This window comes from Neophocaena asiaeorientalis, unplaced genomic scaffold, assembly GCF_003031525.2.
Source record: "Neophocaena asiaeorientalis asiaeorientalis breed wild unplaced genomic scaffold, Neophocaena_asiaeorientalis_V1.1 scaffold388, whole genome shotgun sequence".
In the NCBI taxonomy this organism is placed as follows: Eukaryota; Metazoa; Chordata; class Mammalia; order Artiodactyla; family Phocoenidae; genus Neophocaena; species Neophocaena asiaeorientalis.
In genome coordinates this window covers 4,546,843-4,563,635 of record NW_020172738.1, presented here as the reverse complement: position 1 = coordinate 4,563,635, position 16,793 = coordinate 4,546,843, and the positions used below count along the sequence as shown (strand labels likewise).

Below are 16,793 nucleotides of genomic sequence, written 5' to 3'. Positions count from 1 at the left end.
GACCCGCATAGGCTTTTGACTCTAAGCTTCTCTTTCATTTAGTATAAGTTTTTCTTCTGAGTTATTTGCAAGGAGCCAGAGGGCTGGGAACTGGTGGTAGTGGGATGGTCAAATTTCACAATTACCCACAATATGACTATTTTTGCTGTGTAATCTTGTTAATATATTACTAGTGAAATACATTTGCTAGTATTTTGTTGAAATTTTTTGCATCCATATTTATAAGGGATACTTACTGGTCTGTTTTCTTGTGATGTCTTTGTCTGGTTTTGGTATCAGGGTAATGCTATCTTATTGAACAAGATGAGAAGTGTCTCCTCCTCTTGTATTTTCTAGAAGAGTTTGTGAAGAATTGATATTCTTTAAATAATTGATAGAGTTCACCAGTGAAGTCACCTGGGGCTTGGGTTTTCTTTGAGAGAAGTTTTAAAATTACTAATTCAGTCTCTTTGCTTGGGTTTTCTTTGAGAGAAGTTTTAAAATTACTAATTCAGTCTCTTTGCTTCTTATAGATCTATCCAGATTTTCTATTTCTTCTTGAGTCAATTTTGGTAATCTGTGCCTCTTCTAAGAATTGGATTTTCTGGCCTGTCATTGTTCATAGTATTCCCTTATAATTCTTTTATTTCATCACTTTTTATGGTTTATATGTTTGGGAGAGAATATTTCAATAGTCTTCTCATGGCATAAGGACCTCACTGGTCTCTCCTCCAGAGAAGAGTCCAGAATAAGAACTTAATCTGCTAATTAACCTTTCATTTATATTATTGAACTGCTATCATATGCCATCACCGTTCCAGACCCTAGAGACACATTGGTGGATAAGACTCCACCTCGAACAATGGGGAACACGATAACAAACACATTTAAGAACTAAGTTCATCTAGCGACAAATGCTATGAAGAAAGTAAAATAAGGGAATATAACAAAGTTATTGATCAAGGGTTGGGACGAGGGAATGCTCCAAACCTTCAGCATATTTTCTCCTCATCCACAAGTGTGATTTGCTACCAACTTCCACATCCACGATGTAAAAAAAGATCATTTACTGACCCATCCCTAGACAAGTGTGATTATTTTCCTGTATACAGAAACCATTTTTTCAACACTCTTTCTCTCTTTCTAAGTATAATTCATTTTATTTTACGGAGTATTTCGCTTTTCTCATTCTTTACAGCATGTGCTGCCTTGTGTTAATTTGTTTCCATAGGTGAAAAAGGAATGATTGGGATGATGGGGGTTCCCGGAAACATTGGCCCTCCGGGGCCTCCTGGGAAGCCAGGCACCCTGGGACAGAGGGGTAAGTGATAGAATATCTTTCCAGCTATCAGGAGGCATGAACAATGTTCATTTAATTAGCAGAAAAATAAATTATATTTTATTCTTTGAGGAGAAAGTAGTTCTGAGAAAACCTTATATTTGATTTTGCAGTTTTCTGTATTCCTTTGTCCCTTTTGAATAGTCATATTTTCTCCCTACAGGCTTAGACAACTACCCTCATGTGGCTGCCTGTTTGGGGGCAACTATTTATCAAGTTCTCAGCCCTGTTAACCTTTTTTGGTTTATCTGTCTTGTTTTGTTTTATGGTAAGCACTGTTAACTTTTGAATCCTCATGAACTTTTAAAGAATTAAGGAACTGATGTTGTTACGTCTGTCTCTTAGGGAGCTTTGGAATTCCAGGAGTAAAAGGCGAGAGAGGAGCCCCAGGTGCCAAAGGGGAACAAGGAGATAAAGGAACTCCAGGGCCTCCTGGAATATTACGCTTAGTCGGGGACAAAGGGGAACCAGGACTCAAAGGTACAAACGTTCTTACGTTTAGAATCGGAACATCAGAGCTGATTCTGGGACTAAGAAATTATCCAGGAAAATCCCTTTAGTTGACATAAGAGAACAGTGAGGACCAGGGTTTAATTTCCCGCCCAAGCTCACAAAGTCAGTTGGTGACCAAGTTGGACTAGAACTGGGTTTTGTGTGCCTTGAACAGTAATATGTTGCCTCCTTAAATCGTAACTTTTTATTTCCAAGTTAATTCTGCATTTTGGTCTGCTGTCTTTAAATTTTCACTAGCCAATCTTTAAATTCTAAGCCTCAAAGCCCCCTTTTGCCAAGTATGGTGAAAATTAAACCTTTAGAAAATTCCACATAAAAAACTTCCCTGGCTGGAGTAGAAAACTCCACCCCAAATTCAACTCTATTCTGTCAGCTGCTAGGGTGAATTTTTCTGATTGCATCTAAAAACTGCTTCTTATACTCAGAATCCTTTGGAGAATAATTACTAAAGAGAAAATATGTTTTGATTACAAATCAGTGCCTTAAAAATGCTGTTATTTGGGCTTCCCTGGTGGCGCAGTGATTGAGAGGCCGCCTGCTGATGCAGGGGGCACGGGTTCGTGCCCCGGTCCGGAGGATCCCACATGCCGTGGAGCGGCTGGGCCCGTGAGCCATGGCCACTGAGCCTGCGCGTCCAGAGCCTGTGCTTCGCAACGGGAGAGGCCACAACAGTGAGAGGCCCGCATACCGCAAAAAACAAACAAGCAAACAAAATAAACAAAACAATGCTGTTATTTGTTAGCTATAGCTGTTAAGCTCAAATTCAAACCCATTCAAATTATTTCAAGTTATTTAAGCACTTTGTATGACAGGCTTTTTTATATGATCAATACAGCCAATATCAAATCAAAATTTAAGGTTTGCCTTGCGGTCTTCCTGATCCAGTCTAACCCCAAGTAACTTTAATAAAACAAAGGATTTCTGGGTAAAATTAAATGTTTGCAGATCAAACTTCTATAGCAGGGAAGAATAAAAGAAAAATGTGTTTGTAGTTGCAAAACCATATAAAGTTTTGAATAATTTGTAATCAACTTTGAGAAGTTAGATTGTAAGATTTGCTTTAAAAATTCTGGATAGAGTTCTGTAGACCAGGCTGGCAAGACTGAATAGCTGTCTTTCCCAGAATTGGGAGGGACTTCACAGAGGTGACGTTGGAGCAGGGTTCTGGAGAGTGATTGAATCCAGCTAATTTGCTAACTTAAAAAAGGATAATCAGGGACTTCCCTGGTGGTCCAGTGGTTAAGAATCCAATCTGCCTTCCAACACAGGGGATGCGGGTTTGATCCCTGGTCGGGGAACTAAGATCCCATATGCCGAGTGGCAACTAAGCCCACGTGCCACAACTAGAGAGAAGCCCATGAGCCGCAACGAAGATCTCGTGTGCCGCAGCTAAAACCCAATGCAGCCAAATAAATAAATAAGTAAATATTTTTAAAAAAATAAATAAAAATAAAATAGCCATTCTGGCCTTTTGCTATTCCTCAAATGGGCCAAACTTTAAAAATAAATAAATAAAAGGATAATCATTGGGAAAAGAATCAGATTTTTTTCTATAAAGGAAAATTAGCAAGTAAAGGCCTTTTGGGTAGTCCCCCTTTAATCTGCTGTCAAAGGGATGGTTTAGTTCTGGGTGCAAACAGAAGACTGCATTACATTTTTAACAATAGAATAGAAAGTAGTATGAATTTTATAAAATTCTGCTAGAACTGGTCTAAGCCAAGATGTAAAAAAAAAAAAATACTGGCACAAGTGTCCAGTCTTCATAAACTGTCAGACACCACTTCACTGGATTATTCTAGATGATTTAGGTAGTGTTGCAAACATTTTGAAAAAAAATATGAATAGCATATCTGTGCTTACAGAAACTAAAATTTGACTCTAACATCATGAATGCACAATGGGTACTAATTTACACTTAAAGAATTGTTTCTGTAAAATATATAGGGACACATGCTATTTTTATGCTTCTAGCAAAGTACAAGGTGCATGGAAGCTGTCCTACATGTTTCCTTTTGGCTTTTCAAACCCACAACCAAGGAGCAGAGATAGAACTACCACCACAACAAAAGATCATACTATCTAGGCCTCTCTAATTTCTATATGATTCATTTTTCGCCTGAGTTTCTGACTTAAAGACTCCACTGCAAATGTGGAAGAACTATTGAAGGTATGAAAAGCAAAGTCGTCCTCTCCTCAAGGAGTCTGCATGGAAGATTTAGACATATGTACAAAAAGGTAAAGAGTAATACAAAAGAACTGTTATGCTATTTTAGCAAAGACCTGTGAAGCCCTTCCCACATGCAGGTACTGTTCCAAGCTTTACAAATATTGATTCATTTAATTCTCACAACAACCCTAGGAGTAGGTTATTGCTGTCATCTCATTTTATAGATGGGAAATGGAAAGGTCACATTACTCAGTGTCACTCTGATAGGAAGTGCAGAGATGGACCTCACACTGATGTTGGTGGTTCCAAAGTCCATACTCAGCCTTCTCACTGTGCTGCCAGCTGGGTACCACTGGCAGTGAGCCTTGTGGGACATGAGCAAAGCAGAAAACACCTGAACCAGGGTGGTCAAAGAAGCCTCCATGAGCACAGGGAACTATATTCAGTATCCTGTAATAAACTACAATGGAAAATAATATGAAAAAGAGCTTATACATGTATAACTGAATCACTTTGCTGTACAGCAGAAATAACACAGCATTGTAAGTCAACTATACTTCAATAAAATAAATTTTAAAAAAGAGAAGCCTCCATGAAGAAGCATTTAAATTATGAGTAGGTTTCAGATGAGCAAGGGATACTCTTGGCTTAAAATCTTTCCAAGTCTCCCCTTGCTTTAAGAATTCAGGTTTCTGGGTTTCCCTGGTGGCACAGTGGTTGAGAGTCCGCCTGCCGATGCAGGGAACACGGGTTCATGCCCCGGTCCGGGAAGATCCCACATGCCATGAAGCGGCTGGGCCCGTGAGCCATGGCCGCTGAGCCTGCGCATCCAGAGCCTGTGCTCCGCAACGGGAGAGGCCACAACAGTGAGAGGCCCGCGTACCGCAGAAAAAAAAAAAAAAAAGAATTCAGGTTTCTTTGACTGGCATCCAGGTTTCTTTATCACTTGCCCTTTGCCTACTTCTCCAGCCACATGACCTTTATTTACTTAGCAATTATTTTTTAGTACCTATGACTAGACATTTTTACTATGTCCTGAAGACACAGAGGTGAACAAAGCAGAGGTAGTATTCTGGTCATGAGGAAACTTACAGCTTAATAAGGGAAAGAAACAATAATGTCTCTGTAAACAATTTATATCCAGGGCCAGGTAGTAAATATCTTAAGCTTTGTGGACCACATATGACACCTGTTGCATATTCTTCTTTTGTGTGTGTTTGTCTGTTTATAGCCCATTAAAAACAGGAAAAGCATCCTTAGCTCTCCAGCCATGCAACATCAAGCCAAATTTGGCCCACAGGCGGTTATTTGCCACCCCTTAAAAACCAAAGCAAATGAATAAACTAAGTGATCTATATTTTTAGGTTATGATAAAGGATATAAATGGAAAAAAACCAAAAGTTACAAAAGAAAATATTCTGACTCCCTGCTACTCACCACTCCTTTGCACATGTTATTTTCTTGCCTAAGAATTCTGTCCCACTCCATGCTTTCTCCATCCAGCTAGCTCCCACTTGCTCTTCAACACTGAGCTTATAAATATCCCTTCTCTATACCCTCTCCAGCATTTACTGTTTGTAGATGTTTTGATGATGGCCATTCTGACTGGTGTGAGGTGATACCTCATTGCAGTTTTGATTTGCATTTCTCTAATAATTAGTGATGTAGGAATAGAAACGGAGAGGTAGAGAATGGACGTGTGGACACAGTCGGGGAAGGGGAGGGTGGGATGAATTGGGAGATTAGGTTTGACATAAATACACTACCATGTGTAAAACAGATAGCTAGTGGGAACCTGCTGTATAGCTCAGGGAGCCCAGCTCAGTGCTCTGTGATGACCTAGATGGGTGGGATGGGGGGCGAGGTCCAGGCGGGAGGGGATATATGTATACCTATAGCTGATTCACTTCACTATACAGCAGAAACTAACACAATATTGTAAAGCAATCATACTACAATTTAAAAAAAATCCCCTCTTCTCAAAATTCTTCCCTGTAGCCTATTGTGCCCAACTCTGTTACAGAAACTATCTCACCGGGTGGTCATTTTTTGCTTTGCTGTCTCCCCAGTTAAACACTAAAAACTTGGGAAAAGAGAACTTGATTTTTCTATGTCTCCAACACTTAGAACAAGACCTGTCTATTAATTAGGTACTCAACGCGTATGTGAATGAATGAATATGTAAGCAGGGAAACAGCCAAGGGAAGTGAATCTGCTCGAGAAAAGGCACAGGCTGCAGCCGTGGATAGATTGTAGAATGTTTCAAGGGCCAGTGAAAGGAGTCTGTCATTTACTCTGTAGGCAAAAGAGATGCAATGAATATTTTTGAGCAGGAGAATGTGATCAAAGCCATGTTTTAGGGAAGGGAGGATGGTGTTGTGGGAAACTTATGAGACTTCTAGCCTGCAGAACTGGATTCAAGTCCCAGCATTACCACTAACTGATGGTGTGACTCTATATTATTTCATTGACTTCTTAAAGAGTCTCAATTTTCTCATCTCTACACCCTATCTGGAAAGGCTCAAGAATACACTGAGGTTGCCTGAAGATTAAATAAGATAAATAAAAGAAAATAATGTCTTCCATAAACCAGTTACTTAATAAATGATAGTTGTAATAAATGGATTAAGAATGAAATAGTCCAGACAAGAATAGTAGTAGATAATCCTCTGTCATTATTTAAAAAAAAAAAGCAGCTGTATTTAGGCCACTAGTTCTTAAAATGGTGGTTCAAAGTGTAAATGTTATGAAAATTGCTAGAGTTCTTTGAGAACTAACTCATGCCAGGCACTGTGCTAATGCTTTTCATGTATTACCTCTTTTAATCTTCTTTTTAAATAAAATATAAGCCCAAATCTGCCCGTACTCTTAACAAATATGCTATGTTGTATTTCAATAATAGCTCAAAAATTTTAATCAGGACATGGATAAGCCTGATAAAATTCTAACCTGTATTTTTAATGCATAGTTTTTAACTTTAGGACTTGCAGGGAAGCCTGGTGAGAAAGGAAACAGAGGCATTCCAGGGTTACCAGGTTTCAAAGGACTCCAAGGGCCACCTGGACCACCAGGATCACCAGGTATAGCTGATTCTCTAATAGAAATATCAGGTGTTAAATTTTCCTAGATCTAAATGTAACAAAAATGTGTTTCTAGAATATGAATTCTGCCCCAACAGAAATTTGCTTCTTATAATTTAACCAAATTATATTTCTTATAATTTAACCAAACTGTAGTCAGCCTGTATTAACTAAAAAATGTTAACCTACATGAAGTTCTGCTTTGCACTCAAAATTTTATTTTGAAATAGCTGATATGTATTCCAAACTATAATTTATTACAACCTCATATACCCTAGAAGAAAGTAAGATAATGCTTTAGAGGTTTTCAAATTTGCCTCTTTCTGTTTTAAACAAGTTATTGAGTTTGCAAAGTAATTTTTTAAATAAATAATGTAGCCCCCTATTCCCCGTGACCACATCTGTGATGAAATTTATTGCATTGTAATAAAATTTCCATATTGCATTTGAAAATCTGTTACTATATTGTCACAGGAGCCCCCTCTTTCCTGCTGGCTTTGGTCCTAGGATGATTCTGATGTTTGAAATCCAGGCCTGCTGACAAAAATCTAACTTTCTCTAATTTTACATTTTCTGAGTCACCAGTCCCTTCCTTATTTGAAGGCATAAATGCAGCTAAACAAGTACCTAAACCAGATGGTCTGGCTGCGCTGGATTCATTCATTTGTGCAAGCAACAAGTGTTTATTGAGCATCTACTATGTCCAGGAACTACACAGAGCGTATGACTATTTATTTGTTCTCAAGACTCCAGAGGAGATCCAGGCAGCATTGGGAATCCTGGTGAGCCAGGACCACGTGGTGTGCCAGGAAGCATGGGAAACATGGGGGTGCCAGGTAATGCATAATGTCCTGTTACCAGCCTACAGCCTCAAGATGGGTCCTAATTCTAGATTTTCTGTGTTGTCATATTGGTTTTCTACTTGGTAGAAAGTTGGTGTAAAACAACTAGATTTGCTTCTAGACAAATGTACTGTGTGCAACCAGAACATGAGTGAGAACAAAATAAACATTTACATTGTGTAAAAATCATCCATTAAGACTACCTGTTTTTAGTTTTTTAAGGAAGCTCCATACTGTTCTCCATAGTGGGATGTAGCAATTTACATTCCCACCAACAGTGCAAGAGGGTTCCCTTTTCTCCACATCCTCTCCAGCAATTTTTGTTTGTAGATCTTTTTTGATGATGGCCATTCTGACTGGTGTGAGGTCATACCTCATTGTAGTTTTGATTTGCATTTCTCTAATAAGTGGGATGGGGGGGTGGGAGGGAGGTCCAAGAGGGAGGGGATATATGTATACATATAACTGATTCACGTCGTTGTACAACAGAAACTGACACAACATTGTAAAGCAATTATACTCCAATTTTTTTAAAATTGAAAAAAAAAAGACTATCTGACACATCAGTGCTTCTGAAAAACCAACTTCTTGGGAGAAAGGTGGTTTGTGAAAAGGTGAGAAGTAGAACCCTTCAAGATCTCTGCCTTTACCGATTTACCTGATTTCTTTCCTAATTTCAGGTACTAAAGGAATGAAGGGAACTATGGGATTCCCAGGTCTAGCTGGAAGACCAGGCCTCCCAGGTACTCATGGTCCCCAAGGAGATAAGGGAGAGCCAGGTTATTCAGAAGGTACAAGGCCAGGACCACCAGGACCAAAGGTATATAGGCCACTGAAGTATTTATGTTTTGGTGGTGGAATGAGTCCCTTTAAATATCAACAAGTATCTGGATTCACTGTGGGCAAAGAAAATTGAAAATATTACTGTATTTTCAGACAGGTATTTGAGGTTTTCTCCCCTCTCTCTATAACTAAGGATGCCTATCACACAACTTCAATTTCTGAGTTTATTCCCTCCAGTTTCAACCCCCAAGGAATTTCTCATAACCAACCCTGCAATTTAAGTGTGCTACCAGGAGGAGGTAGTGATCACAAGCCCATACAAGTTGCCAGGGCAGTGTTTGTTTTTCTTGTGCTACAAAGTGGCCAGTCTCTGCTATAGACTCATCTCACACAGGCTTACAAAAATAAATGTTCCAACTTTGTAATAAAAAATACTTGTCTTCTTAAACACAATAAAAGATGAAAAATAAAATAAATTTAGAGCATTATTAAAAAGCAAAACCAAAAAAAAATCCTAAGATATATACATTTATCTTTCTTAATCGTTTTAAAAGTTTCTTGTCATTGCATTACACAGAAGATTTTCTATCTTGTCACAGTGTTCTCAGCGCTTGTGCTCTGTCAGCTAGAGACTGGATGCCAAAGCCCTCCCTTGTATGTGGTGTCATGCAGCAACCAAAGGTTTCAGTGTGGCTCAGCTGTTCTTTTAGGTTTATCTTCTTCCATCCTTTCTGCATATAGCAGTTACACAAGAGCCAGAGCTAGAGCGATAGAGAATAATTAATAGAAATTCCCACAAGCGGGGTTCTTCACGTGGGATTCCATGGATCCCTGGGGAAGCCTATTGTATCCAAAGAAATCTAATGAAAATTGTTTGGATACAGTTTTTGTTTTTGTTTTTTTTAGAAGGAGTCTGTTATTTTTCATCAGACTTCCAAAAAGTATAAAAATCATTACTTAGGAGACTTTCTCCCTGACTCTCTTCTGAGCCAATAAAACACCACCTTTCCTAAAGATTTCCTCCAACTGTAAAACAACAAGAAAGAAAACTTTTAGAAACCACAAAGACCCGAAAAAGTAACCCTTTACTACTTGGAGTTCAAACAAATTTCCTTTGCCCTTTATTTTTAACGAGGTCCTCAGAAAACCAGAAAGAGACTCCTTCCACTGAAATTTTTCCTGAGTGAGGAATCATATTTGACTTAATTCACATTCAATTAATGAATAGTTTCATTTAAAGTTTTCATAGGTAACCACAGGAGAAATTTTTTTAACTATGCGTTGAACACAAAATGTGCTGGTTTTACCATGCTGGCAAATCTTAGTAACAGAATAATGAATCTTAGTCAGCTACCATCGAGATTTTGTAAGTTACTATCAAATCCATATGTTCTGGCTTATCATAAAAGTGAAGTACAGATTTAAGGAATATTAAGCCATGGGAAGTTTGTGTTTTTGTTTGTTTCTTTTTTTACATGTGGTTGACATACATTTATCTGCATGCAGAGTATATGAAGAACACACATCCATTTGTTCTATTTCTTTCTGACCGCTGAGTTAATCATCACAATTTGAAATTATCTGTGTGTGTGATTATTTAGTGTCTATCTCCCACTGGTCTCTAAAGCTGCACGAAGGCAGGGACTGTATCCATCACATATTCGTACATGGTTACTATTATATTCCTGGCTTCTTGGGCACAGGACTCGTGTAGCCACAGAGGTCCCGTGCTGACAAGGACTCCATGTTTGGTTTAATGCTCTGCCATTTCTGTCTTCAATTACTTTTTAAAAGTCCTTTTAAAGAGAGCTGCATTTTCATTTTGCACTGCACCCCACAAATTATGTAGCCATCCTGTTCCCAGCAGCTATCAGGGTGGTAGCACACAGCAGACACTTACCATGAATTGCTAAATAAATAAATACATAGATAGAAACCAACCTAGTTTATACTTAATTCTGATCACATGTCCTGCTTATATGAGAATTTTAAAGGTGTTTGACTGAATTTAAGGGAGATCCAGGATTGCCAGGTGACATGGGAAAGAAAGGAGGTAGAGGGCCACCTGGCACACCTGGATGTTCGGGCCCTGCTGCACCAGAGGGAGTTCCTGGGAATCCCGGAAGCCCTGGCCACCCAGGTGAGCTCTGGTTTTGCAAGCCAAAAGCTGCAAGCGAGAAGTGTGGTATGGCCCTTGCCTCCTAGAATAGTAAATGGAAAGCAGTTTAGGCTTTTGTACTACAATTGATTTTATTCAAATCTGATCTTCAAATTCGAAGACACTGAGAAACGGCAAATGAACCACAAGGAGTCCATTTCAGTCGACTTTGGTGACCTGAAATCTAAAAACCTCCTCCTGTAAACAAAACTTCGAGGGCACTGCCTCAATGAATTCAGCCTAAAGACCTGAAATGTTAGCTTGTTGTCCAACTTTATATTTATATTAGTTTTCCAGGGCTTCCAAAGCAAATACCACAGATTGGGTAACTTAAACAGAAATTAATTTTCTCCTAGTTCTGGAGGCTGGGAGTCTGAGATCCAGGTGTCGGCAGGGTTGATTTCTTCTGAGGCCTCTCTCGTTAGCTTGTAGGTGGCCACCTTTTCCAGGTGTCTTTCCTCTGTGTGTCTGTGTCCCAATCTTTTCTTATAAGGATATCAGTCATATTGTGTTAGGTACTGCCTTGGTGACCTCATTTTAACTTAATTGCTTCTTTAAAGACCCTACCTGGGAATTCCCTGGTGGCCCAGTGGTTAGGACTCCTCCAGGGGCCTGCGTTCAATCCCTGATCAAGGAACTAAGATCCCACAAGCCGTGTGGCATGGCCAAAAAGAAAGACAGAAAAAAAAAAAAAAAAAAAAAAAAAAAAAAAAGACAATAAAGACCTACCTCCAAAGGCAGTGATATTCTGAAACACTAGGGAGTTAGGACTTCATCGTATGCATTTGGGAGCAACACAATTTAACCCATAGCACTGTTGTTCTGAGGGTTTTGTTGTTGCTGTTTCCAGTTTAAACATTGGCTTGCTTTCTTATTTGCTTGTTATTTGGGTTGAAGTTTTCACTTTGATCAAAAACAACTGCTAAGCCACTGGTTTGCAGCTTCAAGTCTTACCTAAAGACAATATTTAAACTATCTTTTCAAACACGGAAAGGTTCAGTGGCTTTGCTGCTAGCTCCCAATTAAAGTAATAAATCAGATATTGAGCGGTCCAAGGGGCTGGGGTATGCACACCTTTGAGGATGATTGGCCATGTCTCTGCTGTGCTTCCCTGGGGAAATAACAGCCTGAAGTGACTTGTCGCAGGAGTGCCCCTTGAAGGCCAGCTTGAGCGCAGCTGACTGTAAGAGCTGACTGTTTCAGCCATTGCTGGAATCATTTATCTTTTGGTTTTCTTTTTTTCCTTCCCCTCTCTCTTCATTTATAGGAAAGCCCGGTCCTGATGGTGATTTGGGGTCTAAAGGAATCAAAGGTTTCCCTGGCTCTCCAGGAATAAAAGGCCCTCCAGGTTCCATTTTTGTACTTTGTCTAGTTCCCTTTTGTGAGGGAAGCATATTTTCTTCTGAGGCTGGAATCCCTGTCTACCGGTACCTCTGACCCATGACTGCTCCTTAGAAGGTAGCTCCCAGTTACCCAGTCTCCAGACGACAATGCAGAAAAGTGAGGTTAGGTATTTATACGGATCTAATTCAAAGATCAGCTGACCTACACATTCCAACGTGAAAAATCCTCACGATAGCACTAACCTGTCCATGGTTTTCACTGTGAATTTAGCTTCATGTAGCTTCAGTTCTGAAAAATGAACACATTTCGCAGAATTCCACACATCTGGGGTTCACATTAGGCCACTGATAGGAAGTAAGTCCTCTCTTTGAATGGCTTTTTTTTTCCAGGCCCTCCAGGATTCCCAGGAAATCCTGGACCAGCGGGTGAGAGAGGTAATCAAGGACGTGATGGAATTCCTGGTCCAGCTGGAGAAAAAGGAGAAACAGGTACTGCTTGCTCATCATCTTGGATACTCTAGTTTATTTTTCGTAGGATAATTAGTGTCACTGTAATCCTTCATGGCTCTAGAAATTCTTCCCTGACAGAACTGATGATCTTTAATGTGTTCTGGGTGTGTGATAATTCTTTCTGTAACCAAAGTGAAATTGACCAAGTGGAATAAATTTTGTATACATTGGTCAGTTTCACAATTTATATATATAAATACATATACATTTTTATATGTATATATAAATTAACTGTATGTATAGAATATTAAAATGCCAAAATTTTCTCTTTCAGGTTTGCTGGGAGCACTTCCAGGCCGAAGAGGGAAACCTGGTCCTCAAGGTGAGCAGTTCTTCCTTCCTGAACCTGGTGATATACATTTTCAAGGACAGAATCTAATTTAATATGCCTGATAGATAAAATAAACCTAGCATACTGAATTAAAGAAGTCCCAGTGGTAATATAGGATATGTATATGCTTAGTGTTCAAGTAAAAATGCTTCATTATTACCATCACCACGAAATGAACAAACTAGACACTGTGATCCAATTTTGGAATTTCCTTCCATGAAGGTCTTTAAACATGAAGAAGACTTCTGTATTTGCTTCGATGTTGTTAGCATGGTTTAAATGTATCACCTCCTAAAAAGTTGGAGGTGGAATTGATAGCTTCTCAAGGAGTTTCCTCTCCCTGCTGTTCTGAGATGCAGTAATAACACTAATCCTTTCCCACTTTGTTATCTTCATAGGTCTGATTCCAACCCCACAGAGCCAGCTTGTGGCTCAGGTTACTGTTTATTCAGGGATTCCCAGTAACTCTCTCAGCATCTCAGACACAGCAACTTACTGAATATGTCATTCAAAGAATATACAAGTTTTTGTTTGACACACTGCCAGTCTGGATTTCTCATGCCATTGTTTCATAAGATAAGCAGCTTCTTTTAACTTTTTCCATTTTGCATAGAAACCTGCCAGAAGAAATACTAGATTATTTGCACCTTTTATTGACCCTTCTCAGCCGTAGGTCCTGTAGGTAGGAGTATTTTATTAGCAAAGATGCCTAAGCCCAGTGACGGCCTCTGGTTATTGATGCTCAAAAGAACCAGCAAAGAGTAGCCTGACGCTACAGAGAAACCCCACGGGGCAGGAACTGCTCTGACCTACCAGCTCAACTGTGAAAGTAGACAAGAGCCGTTCTTTCCCGTTTCTGGATGATGCGATAGTCGTTTTGGTTGAGCTCAATGTCTGCACGTCTCTCAGACCCTTCCCTCCCTCCTGAACATAAAGGCTTTTCATAGCCTAGTTTTAGAATTATGGTCAAAAGGGGAGTTTCCGTTCATTTTCCTAGGCTAAGCTCACAGTTTAACCATGTGTAATGAGGACACTTTAGCATTTAATTGGAAATAAAATTTGATACCAAACGATCAAATCTTAAATTAAAAAGCCTTTAAAAACAACAAATAGCCTAATTATGAAAGTAAATGATTATGCACCTCAGTCCCTCTAGGATAAAAAAATATGGAGACGAGGTCATTGATACTTGGAAGGTATGAATCCTTTTAATTAGTTTTAATTCTCCCAAATCCCCAAAAGAAATCATATTGTAAAACAAGGAAGCATCTTCATGGACATGGAATATACAACTCAAGACAGCATCTTGGTGCCTCAGACCATTGCCAGACCCTGTCGTACAATTACAGCATTTCAGAGCTTGAAGAGAGCTGAAATCATCTAAATACTTTCTTTTAAAAGTATAAATTGCAGGCATAAAAAAAGCTAAAGAACATGATAGACAAAGGGCTAGATATTCAATAGTCATCGGTTTTATTTTCATCATCCCCCTAAGCCTTCCCTGCATAATAAATAACTTCCCAAGCCCTTTCCTGTGCCACCAGCCCCCTCCTCACTTGTCCTTCTTCCTTTCTTCTGTCTCCCATTTTCATGCCATTTACCACTTCTAGAATAACACAAAGATGGGAGAGAAGAGGGAGAGATTATTTTCAATTCATACAACATCTTCCATTTATGAATGTCAAAGCACAATTTCTTGAAAGTTCTCTGAGATGAAAAATATTAGTATTAAGTTGTGACCTTTTGCAGGGTCTTCTTTGGTAAATCCAAACCTCTCGCCACATTTGTCCCTTCCAGACTAGTGTTTGTGTTATGGGGGAGAAGTAACCAGAGGACAGAATGGGGATGGCAACTTTGTCGTTCCTTTCTCTGGGTTTGTCTGGGCAACACTTTAAATGCACAAACCAGCCATGAAGTTTAGCTTTTTTTTTTAAATGTATGTATGTATTTATTTATTTACTTTTGGCTGCTTGGGTCTTTGTTGCTGCGCGCGGGCTTTCTCTAGTTGCAGCGAGCAGGGGCTACTCTTCATTGTGGTGCGTGGGCTTCTCATGCGGTGGCTTCTCTTGTTGCAGAGCTCTAAGCACGCAAGCTTCAGTGGTTGTGGCTTGCAGGCTCGGGATTAGTTGCTCCGCAGCATGTGGGATCTTCCAGGACCAGGGCTCGAACCCTTGTCCCCTGCATCAGCAGGTGGATTCTTAACCACTGTGACACCAGGGAAGTCCCGAAGTTTAGCTTTTTAGTGCTCTATTGAATTATCAGTGATTGAATAATATCATTGTAATTAAATATCACCAGATAATAATGATTATGGCTTACATGGACAGAGTACTTTAAAGGTTACACCATGCTTTTCCATCTGTATATTCTCTCACTTGATATTTAAAAAACTGAGTTAAGTCAGATATCACCTTCATTTTTTATCTTTTTTTTTTTTTTTTTTTGGCTGTGCTGGGTCTTCGTTTCTCTGAGAGGGCTTTCTCTAGTTGCGGCAAGCGGGGGCCACTCTTCATCGCGGTGCGCGGTCCTCTCATTATCGCAGCCTCTCCTGTTGCAGAGCACAGGCTCCAAACGCTCAGGCTCAGTAGTTGTGGCTCACGGGCCTAGTTGCTCCGCGGCATGTGGGCTCCTCCCAGACCAGGGCTCGAACCCGTGTCCCCTGCATTGGCAGGCAGATTCTCAACCACTGCGCCACCAGATAAGCCCCCTGGCAGGAGTTCTTTAGACCCAACCAAGTTGTCAATTACTTGCCGCGCAGTCTTAATTTGGATGTTTGGTGGTCGTCTGGGTGGATCTTTTCACGTCCGAAGAGATAGAGCAATAGGAGAATGAGAAAGACTGAGGGGGAAAAGCCTTGGCCTCAGTGCGCTTCTTCACGGCCAGAGAGCTGGTCTCTGCCAGACCCTGCAGGCGACGTCAGCTGCCACTTAACGGGCTACTCGAATCTCCATGGCTCAGGATAAGGCCCAGCCACCCTTCAGAGGGGAGCCATAGCCCAATAGGCGGATCGAGATTATGGCCTTTGAGGCCCCGCACTGGGTGCCAGAAAAGATGTTGCAGGAAAGAGATTGGGGTGCGAGAGGATGGTCACATCCCAAGTCATGTCTGAGTCCCTGGGATGGCCGCCAAGTGTGGGTTCTTGGCTTTGTGCAGGCAAGAATTCAAGAGCAAGACAAAGTGAAAGAAGGTTTATTCAGGGAGATACACACTCCATAGACAGAGTGTGGGCCATCTTGGAAGGCAAGAGGCCTCACCTTCATTTTTTAAATAAGAAAACGGAGACTTGTAACAGTGAAGAGACTTTATCAGGATCAAACAGCTAGTTGGAGTCAGGATTGAGTCTAGTCTAGACCCAGTCCTTGTAGACCTGTACCTCTTTTATCAGCCGCTTAAAAAAAAATATCTTGTGAAGCTTAACACCTTTAATCAAAGTGTCTACATTATTAGGGATAACCACAAACTATAACACCACATATAGGGGCATTACAGGAACTTATCAGGCGTTTTTCTTTGCAGGAGCCAAAGGAGACAGGGGAGCCCCAGGCTTGCCGGGCCTCCCTGGCAGGAAAGGGCCAGTGGGAGATGCTGGGCCTCGAGGGCCCATTGGCATGACAGGACCTCAAGGGCCACCAGGCTTTCCTGGTTCAATCATCCCTGGCCAAAAAGGAGATCGAGGTCCACCTGGCAGAAGAGGAAACCCAGGTAGAGGATCTACTTCTAAATACGATGAAAGAATGAAAGTAACATT

The 16,793-nt window shown here is 40.3% G+C and overlaps 1 protein-coding gene across 4 annotated transcripts in view; it reads left to right on the top strand.

The window, feature by feature from the left end:
* The window catches only part of COL4A3 (collagen type IV alpha 3 chain), a 134,377-nt gene that overhangs the window by 103,475 nt on the left and 14,109 nt on the right, over nt 1–16,793 (top strand). For 3 of the 4 annotated variants that reach the window (XM_024740599.1, XM_024740600.1, XM_024740598.1), the window contains 10 exons: nt 1,211–1,300; nt 1,664–1,798; nt 6,980–7,078; nt 7,825–7,914; nt 8,601–8,740; nt 10,717–10,843; nt 12,129–12,209; nt 12,595–12,693; nt 12,989–13,036; nt 16,562–16,747. In XM_024740599.1, the coding sequence (XP_024596367.1) occupies nt 1,211–1,300; nt 1,664–1,798; nt 6,980–7,078; nt 7,825–7,914; nt 8,601–8,740; nt 10,717–10,843; nt 12,129–12,209; nt 12,595–12,693; nt 12,989–13,036; nt 16,562–16,747 (1,095 nt within the window). The remainder of the gene's footprint in view (nt 1–1,210; nt 1,301–1,663; nt 1,799–6,979; nt 7,079–7,824; nt 7,915–8,600; nt 8,741–10,716; nt 10,844–12,128; nt 12,210–12,594; nt 12,694–12,988; nt 13,037–16,561; nt 16,748–16,793) is intronic. The other variant, XM_024740602.1, reaches the window with a different exon arrangement.